Consider the following 21472-nt stretch of genomic DNA (forward strand, 5'->3'; position numbering starts at 1 on the left):
CTGTTAATATAAGTTCTCATAATAAAGTTTTCTTGGTTGTAAATTACATCTAAATACTATAAAGAACTAGCAAATTACAAGAAAGAGTGACTTTTACATATTTTGCCAACCTCAAATGTGTTGAAAACAGTTCTCCCTCTCACCCTTTCATCCCTGAAACTGATTCAGGCTTCAGTTCACCCTTCTACTGAACTGTGAATGAGCCTCTTAGGACATAAACTTGTGAGGTGAAGAGCGTTCAGCATATGCTCTCCCAACAGATGTTCCAGCACCACCGCAAAGAGTTACAATGTGATTCTTATCTTTCTGCATACTCCTACTACATAGCTATAGTAGGACTTCTAAATTTAAAGCCTTAAGATTTTTTTTAACCCACCTTTTAATTAACCCTCAAAAGATCCAGCTGCGTTTTAAAAATTTGGACCATGTTGCTTAAAAAAAAAAAAAAGTAACAGTGCGAGTGTAAACATCTTGGAAGCCTAAATCTGAAAAACGTAACAAAACTTTTTTTTTTAAAGTTTAAAGCCTGTCAAGTTGGTAGCTTATTAAATTCCTCCATTCACATGAAATTCGCAGCAGCACAAGGATTCAAAATGGGTTAGGAACCGAAATGTCATTTAGCAAATCAATGAGTCCCAAAAGATAGAGGTTTAGAGGCGGGGAAGGGAGAAGCTTTTCCTAAACTATCCAGGAAATAATTTTCACAGGGCGTTACAGACTAGGAGCGTCCCCAGCAGCGCTCACCCTCGGCCGGCCGGGTCCCGCTGCACACCTCCGGGCCGCGCGTCCCCACCTGCGCACGGTGCCTCCAGCCTGGCCGTGGGCGCGGCCCGGGATCGCGGCGCCCGGGCCGCAAACCAGCGCCGCCACCCGCGTCAGGACCCAGTCCCCTGTGCGCGACACCTGGCAAAGTTTCACAAGGTGGGAGACAGTCCACCGCCGGCTTTCAGGAAGTGCACTGGGCGGTGAGGACTCGAACGAGCTCGTCCCGGGGCTGGCGCGCTCACTTCGGAGAAACCCCTGCTCCCGGGACGCGTTCACTCCGGCCGCGCAGGCCGCCCGGGCACCGCTGGCGGAGGCGGGGCGGCAGCCGGCAAGCAGAGGGGAATCAGGACTCCAAAGCCGGGCCAGGGCCCTCGGGAAAGGTGAGAGCGGCCGCGTCCCTCCGCTCACGTGGGCCTCGCACGCTCCTCACCGCGCCCGGGCTACCCTCGCGCCGCCCCACGGCCCCAGCCCGCGTCCTCCTCCCGCCGAGCACCAGCCTTTAGGACCGAGCGGAAACCGCCGAGAGGGAGGCAGCCGGCCAGCAGTTGGGCGTGGCTTCCCGGAGAAAGGCAGCCCCAGGGGGCGGGGAGAGCGACGTCACCGTCGATTCGTGGTGTTGATTGGCGGAGGTGCGGTGCGCGGAGCCCGCAAGCTCCTCCGCCCGGCCCGGCTGCTCCACCTCCTCACCCAGCCGCTCCGTCCTCACCGGCTCGCGAGGGAACCGCTCAGGCACCGCCGCCCCGGCTCAGCGCGGACGGCGGAGAGAGGGAGGCGGAAGGAGGACACCCTCGATCGCTAGCTCCCACCCGCACCCGGGCTCCCAGAACCGGCGAGGAGCCCAGGGGGAGGAGCCGTCGCGGGTACGCCCCGCCCCCGGCCCGGGAAGACGACGCCAGAGACCCCGCCGGCCGGCCACCGCCCCCCTCGCCGGCCGAGACCCGCCCCTGGCCCCGGCCCTCCCCCGGCGGCATGGAGGGGCCCCGCTCTTGACGGCCGCGCCACCGCCTCGGCCCGTACTCCACCTCGCGGCCCCTCCCGCCCGCCCCCGCTCGCATGTCTGCGCCGCCCTAGCCGAGGATGCTGAGGATGAAGCTGCCGCTGAAGCCAACGCACCCCGCGGAGCCGCCGCCCGAGGCGGAGGAGCCCGAGGCGGACGCGCGGCCGGGCGCGAAGGCGCCTTCGCGCCGCCGCCGCGACTGCCGCCCCCCGCCGCCGCCGCCGCCCGCGGGCCCGTCGCGGGGCCCTCTGCCGCCGCCGCCGCCGCCGCCCCGGGGACTCGGGCCGCCTGTTGCTGGTGGAGCGGCGGCGGGGGCGGGTATGCCGGGCGGCGGCGGGGGGCCCTCGGCGGCGCTGCGCGAGCAGGAGCGGGTATACGAGTGGTTCGGGCTGGTGCTGGGCTCGGCACAGCGCCTGGAGTTCATGTGCGGGCTGCTGGACCTGTGCAACCCGCTGGAGCTGCGCTTCCTCGGCTCGTGCCTGGAGGACCTGGCGCGCAAGGACTACCACTACCTGCGCGACTCGGAGGCCAAGGCCAACGGCCTCTCGGACCCGGGGCCGCTGGCCGACTTCCGAGAGCCCGCGGTGCGCTCGCGCCTTATCGTCTACCTGGCGCTGCTGGGCTCGGAGAACCGGGAGGCCGCTGGCCGTCTGCACCGCCTGCTACCCCAGGTGGACTCGGTGCTCAAAAGCCTGCGCGCGGCCCGGGGCGAGGGCTCGCGGGGCGGCGCGGAGGACGAGCGCGGCGAGGACGGCGACGGTGAGCAGGACGCCGAGAAGGACGGCTCGGGCCCGGAAGGCGGCATTGTGGAGCCCCGGGTCGGCAGCGGGCTCGGCTCCAGGGCCCAGGAGGAACTGCTGCTGCTCTTCACCATGGCCTCGCTGCACCCGGCTTTCTCCTTCCACCAGCGGGTCACCCTGAGGGAACACTTGGAGAGGCTCCGCGCCGCGCTCCGCGGGGGCCCCGAGGACGCGGAGGTGGAGGTAGAGCCGTGCAAGTTTGCCGGCCCCAGGGCCCAGGTAAGGCGCACGGAGCCTCCCTGGACTCGCGGTGCGATCGCTGCCCCGGCGGCCTCCCCGGCCTCGCTCTCGGACGCCCCTTGCCCGAGCCCCAGCCCGGCGCAGGTGGCTCGGAATCCCCACCCGGCAGCTCCCAGCGCCAGAGGGCTGAGCTTGGTCTCGCTGGGCCGCTCCGTTCCACTCCACCACCCCACCCCACCCCACACCCCGGCAGACACAGCCACCCGCCATCACAGAATGCTCTAGAAGTCCATTCCGTGCCACGGTGTTGCCACGGAAGACGTGGAGCTCCCCGGTCCGGGGCCTCTCTCGGAGGAAAAGTGTCGGGACGTTTTTGGCTCTGAGCATCTCAGCGCTTGGTGCGGGAGCCACGGGGCGCTGGAGGAACCTGTGCGAGAGCCGCAGTGAGCCCCGGGCAGCGCCGTCCTTCCCCGCCTGCCTGGCCGGGGCTCCGCCTCCCATCTCGGGGCTCTGCCGGGCCCTCGGCGGGGTGTCCTGAAGGTGCGCTCCCGGCGAGCTGCCCTTGTCTTTGGCACAGAGGGACTTTTTTTGCCCAGTGTGTGCCTGAGTTAAAAGGGGTCGTACGGGTCCTTGTGGCTCCTGCTCTGAGGGCTTGTGTTCCCAGCAGACATCTGACGTAGAGAGCTGCGAATGGATCTCAGATGAGTAGTAACGCAGGTTGTCCGGGTAGGGAAACCTCCTAGCACGGCCTGGGATGCTCTTTCCCTCCGGCATACGCGCTTTCTCACGGCTTGATTCCTACCTACAGATTGGGGTTCCGGGATATTTGTTGAGCGTTTACGATAGGCGTTAATGTTGCCCAAAAGAATTACTTAAACACCAAAATGTAGTAGACGAGAATCCAGATGAGCCACTTGTCGCAAACATTAAAGATGAAATTTTTTTTACAGCCATGAAAGCAATTTAATGATAATTAGGGTCCAGTGAAGTCTTTGAGGAGGACTTTTCCATGGGAAGGTGGGGAGGAGTAGGTTTCAGTAAGAGTGAGAACTGTAAAGTGAGATTATTTGTGGGGTCACAGGCTTTTGAAAGGTGTTGATTTGGATACCATGTTTTTCAGCTTAGGTGATCTCTTGGAGATAATGAAAAAGGGGATTTTCTCCTCTCCTTGCTTGAACGTTAATTCAGTATACATATCTGCTGTCATTCAGTACTCCAGAACTAAAGTTGGGCATGGTATTTCACTAGTGGCTTTGTGGACTCAGTACCCGTGGAATCAATGGATTTGGGGCTGGAAGGAATTTAGAGATAATCTAGCCTGAACCCCTCTTTTTTAAAACGACGCTTCTGTGAGGTAACTAACTCATGTTTTGGGACGTATTTTATCAAACTCAGATGTAACGCTAGTGCCCAGCATTATCTCGGTGAGTTTGAAATTTTGTCATTTTCCAGTGCCCGTTTACCACTAGCATGCAGTGCGTGTGCTGATGGTAAAAGCCTCTTCCACCCTTCAGCCTACTCGTTAATTTCCCAAAAGTCCTATATGCCGCACAGCCATTAAATTTAGAGACAAAAACATGAATTCAGGAACAATGCTTATTTAAAATGTTATTGTAATAACATACAATATTGTAAAGATAGCCTTAAATTGCAGGCCTAAAGAAAATGTCCCACAGTGGAACCTCGTATCATTCCATTCATACTATTCCAACAAGGGTACCTGATTTCTGATTTTAACTGCTGAAAGTCTTTTTTTCTTTCCCTTTTCTTTCTTTAAATTTTGCTTTTAATAAGCGTGTTGGAGGGCAAGTAGAGGAAAGGGAGGGATGCGTGCAGACTAGAGTAATGAGATTTTTATGTTGACCGCAATGCGTGACCTTTTCTGCAACCAGTGAGTGCCGGGAGGGATGGACAAAGTGAGGTTGGGCATCCTGCCATTAACGTCAGCACATCACTGCTTCTCAGGACGTGTCAAGTGAAGTGGGGGAATAAATCATAGGGGCCGCGTACTACAGGTGACACTGGGCTATTTCTAGACGCGTGGTGTGTGGTGAATTTCTCCGGCAGTTGTTTAGGGTTACCGTAACACATCATTCACATCTCATTAAGTTGTTACGACCCCGCACTTTCTGCTGCTTAGAGTGACCTCGGAGTCCCAGCTGTGGCTTGTTCTGGCCTTGAGGACCTTTTATCTGATGATGTTGCTCCCAGGCTGTCACTCCAGAGGCCGCTGATGTGGGTGGGCTGAGTTAAGCCCTCATTCGCTGCAGTCCTGCCCAGCTGTTCTCGGCCTCCCGCCGCCGCCGCCGCCGCCGCCGCCGCGCACCCGGGGAAGGCGGGCGCACCTCTCCATCAGCAGGGAGGAGCCCAAAGCTCGCGCGCCCCTCTTGTGGAGGCGCCGCGACCCGCCTTAGGGGCCCGGAGGTCACGCAACGCCCGGGGCTAGCGCACGGCGATGTAGGGCCCGTGCCGCTGGGCTCCTCCCCGCCCCCGCCCTGCAAGATGGCGGCCGCGCGCGCCGCCCACGTGACCGGCGCGCCGGCCCCGCCCCCGGCGCCCTCTTGGCCTCTTCCCGCGGAGGCCAGGCCTTGGACTAGCGCCGGAGACTTCCAGCCGGACTCGAGAACCACGTGGATGCTGCGCTCGGCAGTGCTGGGCCGTGGCGATAACCCTGGTAAAGGGAAATTCGTGTGGCAGCATTACCCCCCCCCGGAAGTAACCTTTTAGACACAAGTGTGCAATTTTAATTGGGAGTCATTCTTTTTCTTAACTACTAAGTGAAGCTCTTTGGTGTGCCAAACGACGTATTTTCAGCCTTACTATTGGTTAACGTAAAGTTAGCATCCTTTTAATTCTCTTTTCTATTAAAGTAAGGGTATACTGGCCCAGAATAGTGCACCTGGCTCTCACAGGACTTCTTGTATCCAGTACTGAATCAGCTTGTCTATTAAAAAATTTAAAAACCAATGACATTTACAGACAGAACATGTCTTTAATGCCAATTTTATGTTACATGCTTTGAAGTTGACTCGGCCCAGCAACTGTTAGTGACATGCTATGGTTACAATGTTAATAGTTGAGGTATAACAGGTCCACAGGTTGCCGGTAGAATATATACTTTTTAGGTTACATTGGAAATACAGGAAAACTCAACAAGGATGTTTTTACTTTTAAGAGTAACATTTCTAGAGTTTTTCTATTATTTGGATGACTTTATGGTAAATATTACATTGGATTACAACTTAAATGTCAGCAGTTTTCTTAGGAGGCTTGTACATAAATCTCACATTCTTCACACAGCTGCGGTGGACTGCCAGTAACTTGTACAAAATTCAGCAAATAGGCCAGGGAGCAGTAGTGAAGTCACTCATTAACAGTGTCCTAGGAACTCTGTGTGATTGCTACGATCCTGTGTTACGAAGTTAGAGACTGCTTATATAGCATAGCTGAAAACGCTTGGTTTTTAAAATGGGTGTCTTCCTGTTATTAGGAAGCCAAACTATAAATTGTGTGTTGGCAACAAAAAAATGCCTACGTATTTTAAAAGGTACTAGTTTTGTTGCTGTTTCATTGAAAAGACAGGAAGCAAGACAGGCAAGCAATGTTTGCATACTTAAAGACGTTCGTTAACTGTTCGGGAAAATGGGTATTCTCATTTTGGAGGTTTAGTCCCCAACTAGCGACACAAAGGTATAAGAAGCATAAAACGTGTAGACGATCATAGTAGTGGTTATCGATTAATAAGGTATGACGATTCTCTGGAGATTGTGTCACCAAGATCTTCAAAGCTTAATTGCTTGGCTAACAGTACTAATGTTTGAATGAAAGATAAAAATGTAAACTTTCGATACTAAAGCACAAAATTATCCTGTGTCTTTGTGTTATTTGAACTCACAAAACATATTTGAGTTCGTCATTTGAATTCACAAAAATTAAGTAGCCATGAGTCCTTCACTTACTAAAAGTAGTAAATTAAAAAGAAAATCTTGCGGCCAGGTGCGGTGGCTCACTCCTGTAATCCCAGCACTTTGGGAGGACGAGGTGGGCAGATCACGAGGTGGGCAGATCACGAGGTCAGGAGTTCGAGACCAGCCTGGCCAATATGGTGAAACCCCATCTATACTAAGAAAAATACAAAAAAAATTAGCCAGGCATGGTGGCACATGCCTGTAGTCCCAGCTACTCTGGAGGCTGAGGCAGGAGAATCGCTTGAACCCGGGAGGCAGAGGTTGCAGTGAGCCGAGATGGCCCCACTGCATTCTAGCCTGGGTGACAGAGTGAGACTTTGTCTCCGGGAAAAAACAAAAACAAAAAAAAACCTTGTTACCTTTCACAGCGTGGTTTAGTTAGCTAAATTGTACTTGATAGACCAAGTACTTTGATTAACTTTGCAATATAGGAAACATGCTGGAAGAAAACTCTTAAAAGAGTTTTAACATCAACGATGCTACTTCAAGATAACTTGAATGTGGATGTGGCAGCCAGAATCCTAGCGAGAGAGTAACTGACTTAAAATGAGAGGGAAAAGGTTGATTGTCAGAATTTCAGTTATTATAGTAGGCACTAAAAAAGATGATTTTTTGGCCAGGCGCAGTGGCTAACGCCTGTATTTCCAGCACTTTGGGAGGCCGAGGCGGGTGGATCACCTGAGGTCAGGAGTTAGAGACCAGCCTGACCAACAAGGTGAAACCCTATCTCTACTAAAAATATAAAAATTAGCCGGGCGTGGTGGCAGGAGCCTGTAGTGCCAGCTGCACGGGAGGCTGAGACAGGAGAATTGCTTGAACCCAGGAAGGGGAGGTTGTAGTCAGCCGAGATCGCACCACTGCACTCCAGCCTGGGTGACAGAGTGAGACTCTGTCTCAAAAAAAAAAAAAAAAAAAAGATGCTTTTTAAAAATGACCAGTTCTAATGCTCATTGGTAATATTAATAAATACCTTTATTTAACTGACCCCTGCTGCTGGGTTATTTGATATTTTAAAGTGAGTAATGTTGTTGGGGCAGTGGGTGCTGCCTGAGGCTTCCCTCCCGCCACTCTGGGAGTGTTAGGATTCAGTGAAGGAGTCCTTAGTTGTAGAATAGTGTCTGGTTCCTGGTCTTCAATAAATATGAGCAGTTGCAGGTGAAAGCTCAGCCTTGTGTAGATGGTGGTAGTAGAGAAGTGGGCACAGCATCTCACATACTGAGAGTGGGGGCTGGAAACAGCTATGTCTTTCTTGGGAAATTTTAGGTTGGTTTGGCTACAGCAAAGAATACAAGCAGTTCAGTTATGAAAGCAATTTGGAAGAGGCATTTCAGAATATATTAAATAGTGATTATTTTAATAGGAGATAATTATTAAAATCCTGAGTTCCTTCCCCAGTTACATTTTTCTATGCAGTCATTTTCCAGGTAAGGAGAACTCAGAAAAAGTCTCATGTATACCATGGTGGGAGTCAGGAGCGGGTGCTAGCTGTGGAGAGGAAGTACATTCTTTCAAGTTGACTAAAATATGTCTGTGTGATTTCTTTATACATACCCATGGTTTTTACATCCGGGGATTCAACCAACTATGGATCAAAAATATTAGGGAAAAATTGCATGTGTACTGAATATGGACAGACTTTTTTCTTGTAATACAAAACAATGCAGTATAACAGCTATTTACATAGCATCTATGTTGTATTAGATATAAGTAATCGGGAGCTATTTAGAGTATACAGGAGGACGTACATAGGTTATACACAAACACTAGGCCATTTTATATGCAGACTGGAGCACTCTTGGATTTTGGTATTGGGAGGTTCTAGTACCAATTCCTCATGGGTATTGGGGGATAATTTTATATGTACTATACATACATGTTGCCTTAACAATTTTTTTGTGTGGAGAAGGGGTCAGGAAGAGTGTCATAGAGGCTATTAGAAGACCCTGGAGAATGATAGCCATGTTTAGTAGATCCCTAGGCTTGGAGGCTTACGTTTCAACTCTGCCACTAGCTGTGATAGTTGTCAGCCAGGCTCTTAAATCCCTGAGTCTTACCTGTAAAATGGGGATAATTTACAGTCTTACCTGTAAAATGGGGATAATTTACAGTCTTACCTGTAAAATGGGGATAGTAAGTTTTGAGGTTGTGGTGATTGTATTAATAAGATGCAAAATAATTCACATACTGTCTTGAACGTGCATTCTTTCTTGAGATTAGTGCTCAGTGCATATTTTCCACTAACACAACCTGCAGTGTTTTCAGGAATATGTTTTTTTTTTAACCTAATAAAAATCCTTATAGTGGAGTATTTTGTATATTCTCTGTTACCATCCCTGGAATAGATTGATGTTTGAGAAGGATGGGCAATTGAAAAAGTGGTATTTGAGACACATTTATTTGGAGCAGTTATTTTATTTTTGTTAGTACTTACTTGTAAAGATGTAGTGTTCTACAGATAGACCCAAAGGAAGGAATTCTGTGAGTCACAGAATATTAAAATAGATATTTTCCTCGTATTGGATTTGGGGATGGGAATGGAAAAAGTGCGTGTTTTCGCTTTAGATTATTATTAATTGTCATGCAATTGTAATCTACTTAAATCCTTGTCCTGTTTTCACATTTAGCTAGAAAACTATTCTATAACTTAAATTCGTTTTGCACTTTTGTTAAGTTACATGATTCTTTGTTAGTTCCGAGCACAGACTAGAATCCATGGATAATTAAGAACATTTTTTTACCTTTTTTATAAAAGCTGTTGAATTGGCTTATTTTTAACTTATTTAATATTTTTCTCTTGAGAAATGTTAAGCTAATTTTTTTTTTTAAAGGGAAGCAAAAAGGCCTGTACTACTGTCAAGGCAGACTGAACTTATTTTATTGACTGTGTTTTTCGTTATGGAGGACTGTGTGTGACAGTACTTCTTTTACTTACAAAGAATTCTTTGTCACAAAAGCCTCATTCATCCACTGACATTTTGGGGTTCCTTTCTCTAAACAATCAATCTAGAAGGGAAGTGCCTAATCGGGTGTTTATGTTACAGGTGTAGCCTGGCTGGGCCGGGGGTAGTTGGCTTCCTTCTGTTTTTCCTATGCTCTCGGGAACATTTGACCTTTAGTGCCTTTCTAAATGCCTTAGTTCATTAGAAGTGTTTTGTGCTCATTCGATAAGTCATTTATTTGAGGTCAGATTTATATTTTGAAAAGGTCATTTTGGCAAGTTATTTGGTCTTCCCAAAGTCCAGAGTGTCCAGTATAAAGTAGGGATATCATTCCTATCTGTTTCATATAATTGTTGTGAGGATGAATGTGTTAATGTAAATGAAAATGCTTGGTAAACAAGAGTGAGATATATGTATTATTCATAGAGCGATTAGCACAATTTGGTTGCAGTGGATGAGTAGAAAAACAGACGTTAGGTGAGGTGCGGTGGCTCACGCCTGTAATCTCAACACTTTGGGAGGCTGAGGCAGAGGGATCGCTTGAGCACAGGAGTTTGAAGCCAACTCTGACAACTTAGTGAAACCCCCCATCTCTACAAAAAGTTAAAAAAAAAAATGTTAGCTGGGTGTGGTGGCAAGTACCTGTAGTCACAACTTCTCAGGAGGTCCAGCTACTCAGGAGGCTGAGGTGGGAGGATCACTTGAGCCTGGGAGGTCAAGGCTGCAGTGAGCTGTGGTGGTGCCACTGCACTCCAGCCTGAGCAGCAGAGTGAGACCCTGTCTCAAAAAGGAGAGAAGAAGGAGGAAAAGAAAGACATTTGAAGAGATAGTAGGGTTGCGTTATAACGAGGGCCTTGAAGGTCATGTTAAAATAATAGGTTGTCAGTAGGTTCCAGTGGGAGCCAGTGAAGGGATGTGTGTGTGTGCGCATGCACACGCGCCCTTATGGTGTATAGCTTATTGAATGTCAACCGTCACTCTAATGTGAATCTATATAAAAAGAATACATGATTGATTTTTTGAAAATCTTCCAGACTCACTCAGTTCTCTCAATGGTACCATTATGTTTCTAGTCACTCCGAATTGCTTGATGACCTTGATCGTCTTCTCCCATCACATCCTGAATACACACTTTCCTCATCCTTGCCTGACACCGTTCTCTGTTGGGACTTTATGCCAAGACTTTTATAGTAGCCTCCTGATTCCCCTGCTTTTTAGCCTTCCCACCTCTAATCGTTTAATACTACTACCAGATATACCTTTCTAAAGCAACATTTAATCATACTATGTTTTCTTTGAGTGACTGATGGACCCTGGCCTCTAATAGGTCTTTAGACTCAAAATCTCCTCCTCCCACTCTTTTTTCATATATCATCCCTTTCATTCTAGGCTGGGTTCATGCCATTGTCTCTTGTATGATGTTTTCTGGAATTGTCCGTATGGCGGTCTTAAAAGATTATTTGCTGCCACTGAATTTTAGATGCACATATATCATTGTAATTTTGGTACTTCTGTGATTCTTTGTCTTTTTAACATTTAAAATTGACCTCTCAGGCCAGGTGTGGTGGCTCATGCCTGTAATCCCAGCACTGTGGGAGGCTGAAGCGGGTGGATTGCTTGAGCCCAGGAGTTCAAGACCAGCCTGGGCAACATGGCAAAAACCAGTCTATACAGAAAAATACAAAAATTAGCTGGGCATAGTGGTACATGTCTGTAGTCCCAGCTACTCAGGAGGATCACTTGAGCCCAGGAGGATCGCTTGAGCCAGCCTGGAGGATCATTTGAGCCCTGGAGGCAGAGGCTGCAGTGAGCTGAGATCATGCCACTGCACTCCAGCCTGGGTAACAGAGTGAGACCCTGTCTTAAAAATAAGTAAATAAATAAATTTGATGTTTCACACTAGAATTTTAAGTTCCCCAAAGGCTCAGGCATTGTGCCTTATTTTTTTGTCCGTGTTGTATATATCATCATTGCTCAGTCATAATTTCCTGTGTTTGGACTTGGAAAATATATAGCTTTGAAAAATACGAGGCTGGGTGTGGTGGCTTATGCCTGTAATCCCAGCACTTTGGTAGGCCAAGGCGGGTGGATCACTTGAGGTCAGGAGTTCGATACCAGACTGGCCAACATAGTGAAACCCCGTCTCTACTAAAAATACAAAAATTAGTCGGGCGTGTAGTGGGCGCCTATAATCCCAGTTACTCCTGAGGCTGAGGCAGCAGAATCACTTGAACCCGGGAGGCAGAGGTTGCAGTGAGCCGAGATCACGCCACTGCACTCCAGCCAGGGTGACAGAGTCAGACTTCGTCTCAAAAAAAGAAAAATACCAATATGATACTCTGCTTTAAGATTAAGTATATCGAGGCTGGGCACAGTGGCTCAAGCCTGTAAACCCAGCACTTTGGGAGGCCAAGGCAGGTGGATCACCTGAGGTCAGGAGTTCGAGACCAGCCTGACCAACATGGTGAAACCCTGTCTCTGATTTTTAAAAAATTCAAAAATTAGTCGGGCGTGGTGGTGCATGCCTATAATTCCAGTTACTTCAAAAGCTAAGGCAGGAGAGTCGTTTGAACCTGGGAGGCAGAGGTTGCCGTGACCCGAGATGGTGCCATTGCACTCCGGCCTGGGCAACAAGAGCGAAACTCTGCCTCAAAAAAAAAAAAAAAAAAAGACTAAGTATATCAGCCAGTGATTTTGTCTTATTTTGAATTGTACTTACCAGTATTTACTTTAAAAAAATTTGCAGTTATATAGGATAGGTACAATTATTCTGGAAATAAGAGGAATTGTTTCCTTATATAAAAAGCATGGAACAAGTATAGATTTGCATTGAATCTTCAATGGGTGGATGCTGACTGGCTGTGCTTATTTAATATGCCTTCCAAATCAGACTATTTGCAGCCTAGGCAACATACCAAGACCCCATCTCTAAAAAAAATTAGCCTGGCATGGTGGTACATGCCTATAGTCCCAGCTACTCAAGAGACGGGGGTGGGAAGATTGCTTGAGCAGAGAGGTCAAGGCTGAAGTGAGCCGTGATTGCATTACTGCACAATCCAGCCTGGGAGACAGAGGGAGATCCTGTCTTTAAAAAAAAAAAAACACTGATTATTTCTACTCCCTGTGTTAATTGAGCTTTTGTGTGTGGGTGCATAAATTGGTGCAGACCTAGCAGTGACATTTTGATAGGATGGAAAAGTCATATATTAACCTATTTTCTTATTGCTTGGATAGTTGATGGTAGGTAGCCTGCAGTGTTTGATCTCCAGTTTATGATCTACTTGAGGGGTGGTGTGAGTCAGATGTAGAATTGGGGTAGTGCCTTGCTTGTGATTGGAAAGATAGTAACTAAACTTTGGTCGCTGAAGTGAACACTCTATAACATAAATGTTGGGAAATTTTTATGTTTCTTGTTAGAAATGTCTAAATTGGGATGTTTCCCGTAGTACAGTTGATTTTTGTCTTGAGTATCAAATGATTGAAATTCACTGGTGGTCCTAAATGGGAGACGGCATGGTCACATGTGAACCAAATGCTGTAATGTTTGGGAGTATTTGCTTGAGAAGAGGTCATCCCTCATACAAAGAGGTTGTGGCATTGAATATTGAGTAGTTTTATTAGTTTGGGGAAATTGCCCATTCTGTAATAACTAGTGGCATGAAACAAGTCCTAATGCAGTGTTGGCAACACTATATAGTAAATCAGTTACTGCCGTAGATCCTTCTTATGTTCTACAAGCTTATGTTTCTACAAGGTTCCAAGAATGTTTTTGCACTGGGGGTGAAGCAGTGGCTCTGCTGCAGGTGCTAGAAGGCATGGAAGTTCCTTCCAGCTTCTGAGCCCAGGCTCACATCCTTCCTGAGGACCCCTTGGCCTCCCTCCCTCATCTCTCGTGGGGCAAGACTGCGACAGTGAAGGCAGAGTCAGATGTGGGCTGGGGAGGAGATGCGTGCTTCTCTAGATCCTTGTGCACTCATGCATGCATTCTTTTCACCTCACCCCAAAACACCCTGGTGTGGGGATTTAAAGATGTGGGGGCTGCTGGCCCAGGGATATAGCAATTTCTGGATCATCTTCCTGGTTCTAGGATTGAAAGATGTTTTCCTTCTGTAGTGAGAGCATGTTGGCAAAGGAAGCACAGATGCTGGTGCTGAAGGAGGAGACCTATGAATCTGGCTATTTAAAGAACAAAATTACCCCCAAACTTAGTGGCGTAAAACGATGACCATTTTATTACCATCTCTCACAGTTTTGTGGGTGAGGGATTTAGACAGATAACTATAGTGAAGAGTTTGTCTCTGTTCTAGGGTGTCTGGGACACAGCTGGGGCCCAGATGGTATCTCTAGACCCCCTCTCCTCTCTCCATGTGGTCCATCAAGTGTGGCTGCCAGGAGAAGTGTGTGTCTCATGTGGTAACTCAGGACTCCAAGCCCGTGTCCAGGAGACCCAGGGCTGAGGCTTCCCAGGACCTAACTTCAGAAGAGCATCACCACCAGCACATTCTAAAGCCAGCCTAGATCCACCGAGTGGGGGAATTTGTGGCACTTTTCAGCGGGAGGAGTATTAAATAATTTTTAGCTACCTTTAATCCGCCACGGAAGCTTAATAGAATGTTATTATATACTGCTGTTAATTTTCTAAGTCTCATTTGACAATTGGGAAAACTTCAGAAGAAGTTAGTGAATTTGGTTTTAAAAAATAAAAAACTCTTACTGCTTTGTTATTATATTTGGAATATCTTGGATTTTTAAATTTATAGTCTATATCAAGGGACTACAAGAACCGTGTAGAATATTGTTAGACGAACTAAAACTCCATCTATAGTTTGACCTTGGTTAACAGCAACAAAAGGCAAATATGACCTTTGTTCTAATGGTGTTTTCAGAGAAGAGTTTTTTAGGATGTTCAGCTACTTGGCTGTTTCACAAGGTCCCCACAGTTAAGAAATCTCAAGTATGTAATTGTGATGGGTCTACGTGTGATCTGTGGCAAAACCATCTAGACCACCTGAACCACGTGCCATGTAGGTTTGTGCTAACCAGTAGCTCTTGAGGCAAGCGATAGGACAGAAGAAGCTCTGCCTCAGGCGAGTTAAGAAAGGAGAATGCACTCCTACTAAAGTTCTTTGTATGCTTGTGCGTATTTTCGCAGGCTTAGAATCTTTAAACCCTGCTTTCTTGATACAAACAGAGAAAAAGTCTCCACTTTTCTCGTGGTCCTGACACTTTCCTCCAACTAGTCTTTGTAAAATGCTGATTCTGGCATTTCATCTGTTCTGCATTTTCATGGAAATCTGAACTTAACAGATAAAGTGGGTGCCTTTCCTCTTTATACGATTCCATTAAAGAAGGAGTTCTCAGATTTTATGCTACCCTTCCCCCTAAGGAAAGTAAAGAGGGAGTGCAGGGCAGACAGCATCACCGAGCAGCCACCCACCACTGGGGCTGCCGATTCTCATCTCCAACTCATGCAGCGTTACATGAGTGAGTTTAGTAATAGCTTCTAAACTTAGTCTACATGATTTTATAGCATTGATACATGCTGAGACTTGGAGGAGAAAATAAACATTTAATTAGTAGATATTTCATGGGTTGATGAACTTAGGACTTTGGATAGAAACTCAAACTTCATTTTTCTCCCTAGGTTATTAAACAGGAGGCTACTTCTTGGTTAAATTGGGTTCATAAAGTTAACTTCAGGCTTCAAAAATGTGATTTTGATTGTGAAGCAAACTACTTTCATACAGTTGCTTCAATTTAATGTTTGTGGAGGCAGTGTGATCATTTCCATTTTTAGTTTTTATTGTGATATAAAATATATAGCATAAAATTCTCATTTTCTCCTTTTTAGTGTACAGTTCAGTAGCATTAAGTACATTCCCATTGTCGTGAGTCATCACCACTGTCTCCAAACATTCTGTCATCCCAAACAGAAATGCTCTACCCATTTAAAAAATAACACCCTATTCCCTCCAGTACCTGGTAAGTACTGTTCTACTTTTTTTGTTTGCTTTAGAGACAGGGTCTTGCCCTGTTGCCCAGGCTGAAGTGCAGTGACGCGATCATGGGTCACTGCAGCCTCGAACTCCTGGGCCCAAGCACTCCTCCCATCTAACTGGGACTATAGGCGCATACCACCACTTCTGGCTAATAATAAAAAAAATTCTTTAGTAGAGATAGGATCTTGCAATGTTGCCCAGTCTGTTGGACTACTTGCCTTATGTGATCCTCCCACCTGGGCCTCCCAAAGTGCTGGGATTACAGGCGTGAGCTACCACACCTAGCCACTGTTCTACTTTCGTTATGAACTTGACTATTCTAGGTATCTCATATAAGTGGAATCATGCTGTATTTGTTCTTTTGTGTCTGGCTTATTTCACCTAGCATACTCGCTTCAGGATTCATCCAAATCCTATTATGTATCAGAATTGCATTCCTTTTTAAGGCTGAATTGTAGGTAATTGTATGTGTACACCATATTTTATCTGTTCATCCATTGATGGATTTTGAGTTTACATCTTGTGGCTATTGTGAATAACTGCTGTGAACACTGATGTACAGATTATGTTTGCATTTCTGCTTTCAGTTCTTTTGGGTATATCTTAGAAGTGGAATTGCTGGATCATAAAATAATTCTGTGTTTAATATTTTGAGGAACTGCCTGACTCTCTTCAACAGTAGCTATACTATGTTCATTTCCACCATCAATGTGTAAGGGTTCCATTTTCTTCATGTCCTTGCCAACACTGTCTTTTTTTAATAATAGTCATTCTAATGGGTATAAAGTGGTATCTTATTATGCATCTCACTAATGAAAACATTTTTTTCATATTTTGCATTAGTTTACATTTGAAAGTATTGCTTTAAATTTGTGAACTACATATGAGCAATGTAGAGAAATATTTTGCTTTAGGAAATGGTTGACTGGCCAGGTACGATGACTCACCTGTAATCCCAGCACTTTGGGATGCCGAGTTAAGAGGATCACTTGAAGCTGGGAATTTGAGGCTGCAGTGAGCTGTGATCATGCCACTGTACTTCAGCCTGGGCAACAGAGAGAGACCCTGTCTCAAAAAAAAAGAATTGGTTAACCTATTCACCCAAGCTTCTTCCAGTTGACACAACTATTTGAGAGGATTATATAGCACTTTATTTTCTTTGTTTTTTAAAGTATTTACAGCAATATTAAAATTTTTGAGAAGCAGCATCTCTCATAGGTAAATGTGGTTTTACATTTTGTAATAAAATATATGGTCTGGGTTAGGATATGCGTGGTTTTGTTATTAAAATAATTGATATCTGCATTTTTAAAAAAACCAGTCACATTGAAAATTGGTAAAGGCTATCAGGCCAAGTGTTTCAGAAGTTGGATGTTGACTTAAGAGGTCTGTACTCTCCTTATTAAATGGTCTTAGGTAGACAGTCTTTGTTTCCTTGGGTTTCTAAATAAAGGAAGACAGACTAGAAGACAGAAGTTTAGCTCCCAAAAGTATATAATGTGGTCTGTTCTCATAAATAGAGCAATTCATACTTACTGTCAGGTCGGGATGCGTGATTAGACAGCAGAACAAAATATTTTTAAATTGAGATTTGTGGGGAGCTTAGGGTCTTCTCTTTGCCTAATTTTTTTACAGAAAAAAATATTAATGTATGTTTACTGCAGATTTGTAAAATCATAATTGATTCTTAAAACCAAGTTGATTTTGATATGAGTAGTGTTTTGAGATTCTGCACATAAAGGGAGGGGATAAGGTGCGAGTCGTAATAAAAACTCATAAGGCTATTTATTTATTTACTTAGTTAATCAATATGATGTTGTAACAGTTTGTACGTGACAGTGCTTGATTTCTGGCGAGCTGTTTGTAAGTTTGGCATCCCCTTTATTACTCCAAGCATCGGATCTAGGAGTCAAAGTTACTCCAGTTCACTAGTGGTTGGCTGAGCAAACTCAGTTAGGTTTAGAGCACCCAGTTGCTGTTAGATGACTGAACCTTAATGGTAAACTCCCTGTCTGTACATATTCGTGTTTAGAAATCTTGGCATGTATTGACGATACCTTTCATGAGACTTTTTCCTAATAAAGCATCTTTTTAGACTGTTATTAAAACCAAACAATGAATAAAAATGGTGTAGTGATTTTTGTAAAAAGGACACATGCCATTCCCTGTGGAGGATTAGTGTAAAGGGCACCATTTGTTATGTGTTCCTTTGATTTGGGTTCAGAATTGACATCATTGGCAACTCTGTATATTATTTATTAAGCAATTTCCTGTGTCCCAAGAAAGTTAGGACAGTCGATAATTAATAGAGTGCTCGTCTTCTGCTTGCGGCTCTGACGCTGTGCCTTTGTGCCCATAGTGTGCAGTCACCTATTGGACCTCTAAAAATTGCCACTAAAATGGTTGTTAGTAAAACGAGAAGACCTAAATCTGTGATTATTACTCTTAGTCCATGGTGTAAGTTAACATATCTCCCTCTTTCTCATCTAGAACAACTCTGCTCATGGTGATTACATGCAAAATAACGAGAGCAGCTTAATAGAGCAAGCTCCAATACCTCAGGACGGACTTACCGTGGCACCTCACAGAGCTCAGCGAGAAGGTATGCTCTCTTTTTTGTAAACTTAAAGCATTAATACATCAAAAGATTACAGGGTGCTCTTTACGCTTATTAACTCTAAACTTTTTACTCTCCTTTTTGAAGTGTAGAAGTCCTGCTGGTCCTAGGCTTCACTCGAGCCAGTCCTCCTAGTTCTGCCATCTGCACGCTGGGTGTCTCCTGCGCCACAGCCCTGCTTGTCCTAGCACACACGCAGTCATTCTGCTCTGTAGTCCATTGTCTTGGCTGAATCTTAAACCTGGTTGCATGCTTCTGGGGGGCAGAGACCCCCAGAGTATTTAGTATAGTGCTTTATTTGCAGAATTGAGCTCTGTGTCTACTGAGAAAATGAATTTTATACAAGTTCTCTGTAAGAGTAAATAAGTTATTTATAAATCCATTCTTCCTGCAATAATGCAGTTTTTAAGAGGGCTGGAATGAATGGATGGAAGGACATTGCCGTCTGAACAGGAATGAATTCAAATTATTCTTTCCTCTTTGCATTTGGGGAGCCATTAACCTGTGCTGGGAGAGAAACTGAAATGGAAAATGTAGACTGCCATCTGGGCTTTAAAAGAGCCAAGGATATATTATAAGCTTCACACTCAGTTATAACAATTTTGAATTTATGTCATTATGTCTCCTTTTTTTTTTTTTTTTTACCAGTAATAATCCTTTTTGTGTAATACATTTTTGTTCGCAGAGGAAAAATAGGTCTGAATTTTTAATGTTGAACATAAGTGTTTACATAATGACCACTTCTATTCAAGACTATCACGGGTACTCCTATCTTCCCAACTAAAGTACTTTAATCAGACTACTTCAGCTAAGCTCATTGAACATACGAATAACCTGAAGTGGAGTTGGTTTTACAATGAAGCTCCTATTTTTTAATAAAAATATTTTAGAAGAACGTAGAGATTATATCAAAATGCTGACAATCAGCTGTAAAGGCGGTACTGTGGATGATTTTTCTTGTATTCCTACTTCTTAAAAAGTGTAATACATGCTTTTTAGTTTTAATTTCTGAGGGTTGGGGGCACTTTCACTATGGCCATTCCTCATTACATACTCTTGTCGTCTCTTACCTTGATTCTGGTGGCCAACACCAGACAGAACTTGAAATTATTGCTGAAGCTGTGTTCCCATATTCTGTAATGCCATCGGGGCTTCTTCTCCGAAGAGAAACTGGGTTCTGACCAAGCAAAACCCAAGATCCCCTACCCTTGAGGGGACCAATGATTTACAGAAGTAGAGCTGCTTTATTTCTGAATATAAGATTAGTTCAGAAGATTTTTGTTGAATGGCGTCATCCTTTAACTTAATATAACAGCTTTTGGAAACAGCATACCCTCCCATCACCACTTTGGCTCTTATCCTGTTGCACAGTTCTAAGGAGTTACAGGCTTTTGCCTGGCTTTTTGAGATTTTCCGTTGTTTCCGTCCTCAACATTTCTGGCCCACAAAGGGGAAACTGGCCCACAGGCAGGCCACCAAACACTATATATTTGGGAAGTTGACACAAAATACTGGTAATGTTATATTCTTTGTTTATTATAAGTGTCTTTTCCCCTGTGTATTTCTGTATCTTATGCTTCATCCCTTCTCACTGCCCACCTTCCGTGGTCTTTTAACAGTCTTACTCCTCCTCTACGCTTTTGTCACTTTGTGTATTCCACTTTGTCTATTTTAACTTCTTCCTCTAAGGCAAAATGAATGAATGCCCCTTTTTTCCTCCATCTCCTGCTCTCCTGAATCCAACAGTGTACCCCCCAATTCTGTTGATTTACTTTCCTAACCTCTTCTCTGCAACCTTTAGCATATTCATTATCAGCCTGATATTACCTCCCTCATTATCCTGAAAGTGTGGTTTCTTCTGTTTATACCCTGAACAGCAGTGTCTTTAAGTCCTTAAAGTAGAGTACGCTTAGTAGATTGGCTCTTTTGAAATTGATTTATTTCCTAAGGTGGTACTTTTATTAAAGGTGTTGTAAAATGGATAGTTGGGGGATTTATACATTTGCTTACTTCATGAATAAACTGATTATCTAGTTCAATTCAGAGTGTTTTAAAGTTTAATATAATTTATGTTTACTATTTTATCTCTGTAACGTGAACAAATTTTGCCACAATGAACGTTTATTATAATGTTCAGTTTACATTTACCATTATATGATACTGAGGGTTACATTTGAGAAAAATAATTTTTAAATTCCCAATTAGAAATTTTTATCAGCTTGGTATATTACTTTTGAGTAGTTTTTTTAAAAAATTAAATATAAAACTAGATATTTTGTAGTTTATACCTACTATGTATTAATAATTGAAAGAACCATATTTAGTTGATATTAAAATGCCATATTTGTGGTAATCTGAATAACAAGTTGGAAGATTATCATTTGGAAAAATACCTTAATTGCAGGTACCTTTTATTTTTATCCTTAAAATCTTCGGTGTTAGTAGAGTGTTTGAATTTACTTAAACACTCAGCATGTCGTATGGGTGTAGAAAAAAATTTTTTTCATGGGTGGATGGCACATTGCTATGCTTCTAGTTTTTTTGTCTTTTTTTTTAAATTTCATGATTTAAGACCAGTCATAAAGATGAAAGTGAGTAGCTTAATTGTTAAGCACTTGTCAACTTTTAGGGTTACTTTAGGTAAGTGAAATGTGTCTACAGTCTTTGTAGCACAAGTCAGCGTGTGTTTTTTTTCTTTCAGCTGTACACATTGAGAAGATAATGTTGAAAGGAGTCCAGAGAAAAAGAGCTGACAAATACTGGGAGTACACTTTCAAAGTAAGCCATTTTCCCCACAAAAGATTCCTCACGTGCTGTGCTCAATGATCTTTGGGAAAACTTGTGGCAGGTTTGCTAATTTAAGGGAAAAGGTATATATGTTTGTTTTTAATTAAGAGAATGTACTGTTTTTTATCATATACTACTGCATGGTTTGCCAAGTTTTTTTTGGAAGTTACATCACTTTAAAATAACCCTGGCTATTTTATTAAAAAGAAGTAAGAGCCTTAGATTTAGGGACGCAGTTAAGATGTAAGATACATCTTTAAAAATTCCAGTGTGTTTTAAGTCAAGATCACAGGCATTGTCTTTCCTGGCATTGTTCTCCCTGGCATTTTCCTCCTCCTCTTTGTTCTCTGTGACGCTTTTATTCCCACTGCATTGCCCTGTCTTCTTACCCATGATTGGTTTTGTTGCCCATCCTTTCCA

General features: G+C 44.6%; 1 protein-coding gene across 2 annotated transcripts in view; it reads left to right on the forward strand.

Annotated features, from left to right (window-relative positions):
- The first annotated feature begins 1507 nt into the window (after window positions 1–1507).
- ZCCHC2 (zinc finger CCHC-type containing 2) overlaps window positions 1508–21472 on the forward strand; it is a 55606-nt gene continuing 35641 nt past the window's right edge. The window contains exons 1-3 of one of the 2 annotated variants that reach the window (XM_054461292.2): window positions 1508–2781; window positions 18139–18250; window positions 20967–21043. In XM_054461292.2, coding sequence (XP_054317267.2) covers window positions 1843–2781; window positions 18139–18250; window positions 20967–21043 — 1128 coding nt within the window. In that variant the 5' untranslated portion in view covers window positions 1508–1842. The remainder of the gene's footprint in view (window positions 2782–18138; window positions 18251–20966; window positions 21044–21472) is intronic. The other variant, XM_054461293.2, reaches the window with a different exon arrangement.

Source organism: Pongo pygmaeus, chromosome 17 (genome assembly GCF_028885625.2).
Source record: "Pongo pygmaeus isolate AG05252 chromosome 17, NHGRI_mPonPyg2-v2.0_pri, whole genome shotgun sequence".
Classification (NCBI taxonomy): Eukaryota; Metazoa; Chordata; class Mammalia; order Primates; family Hominidae; genus Pongo; species Pongo pygmaeus.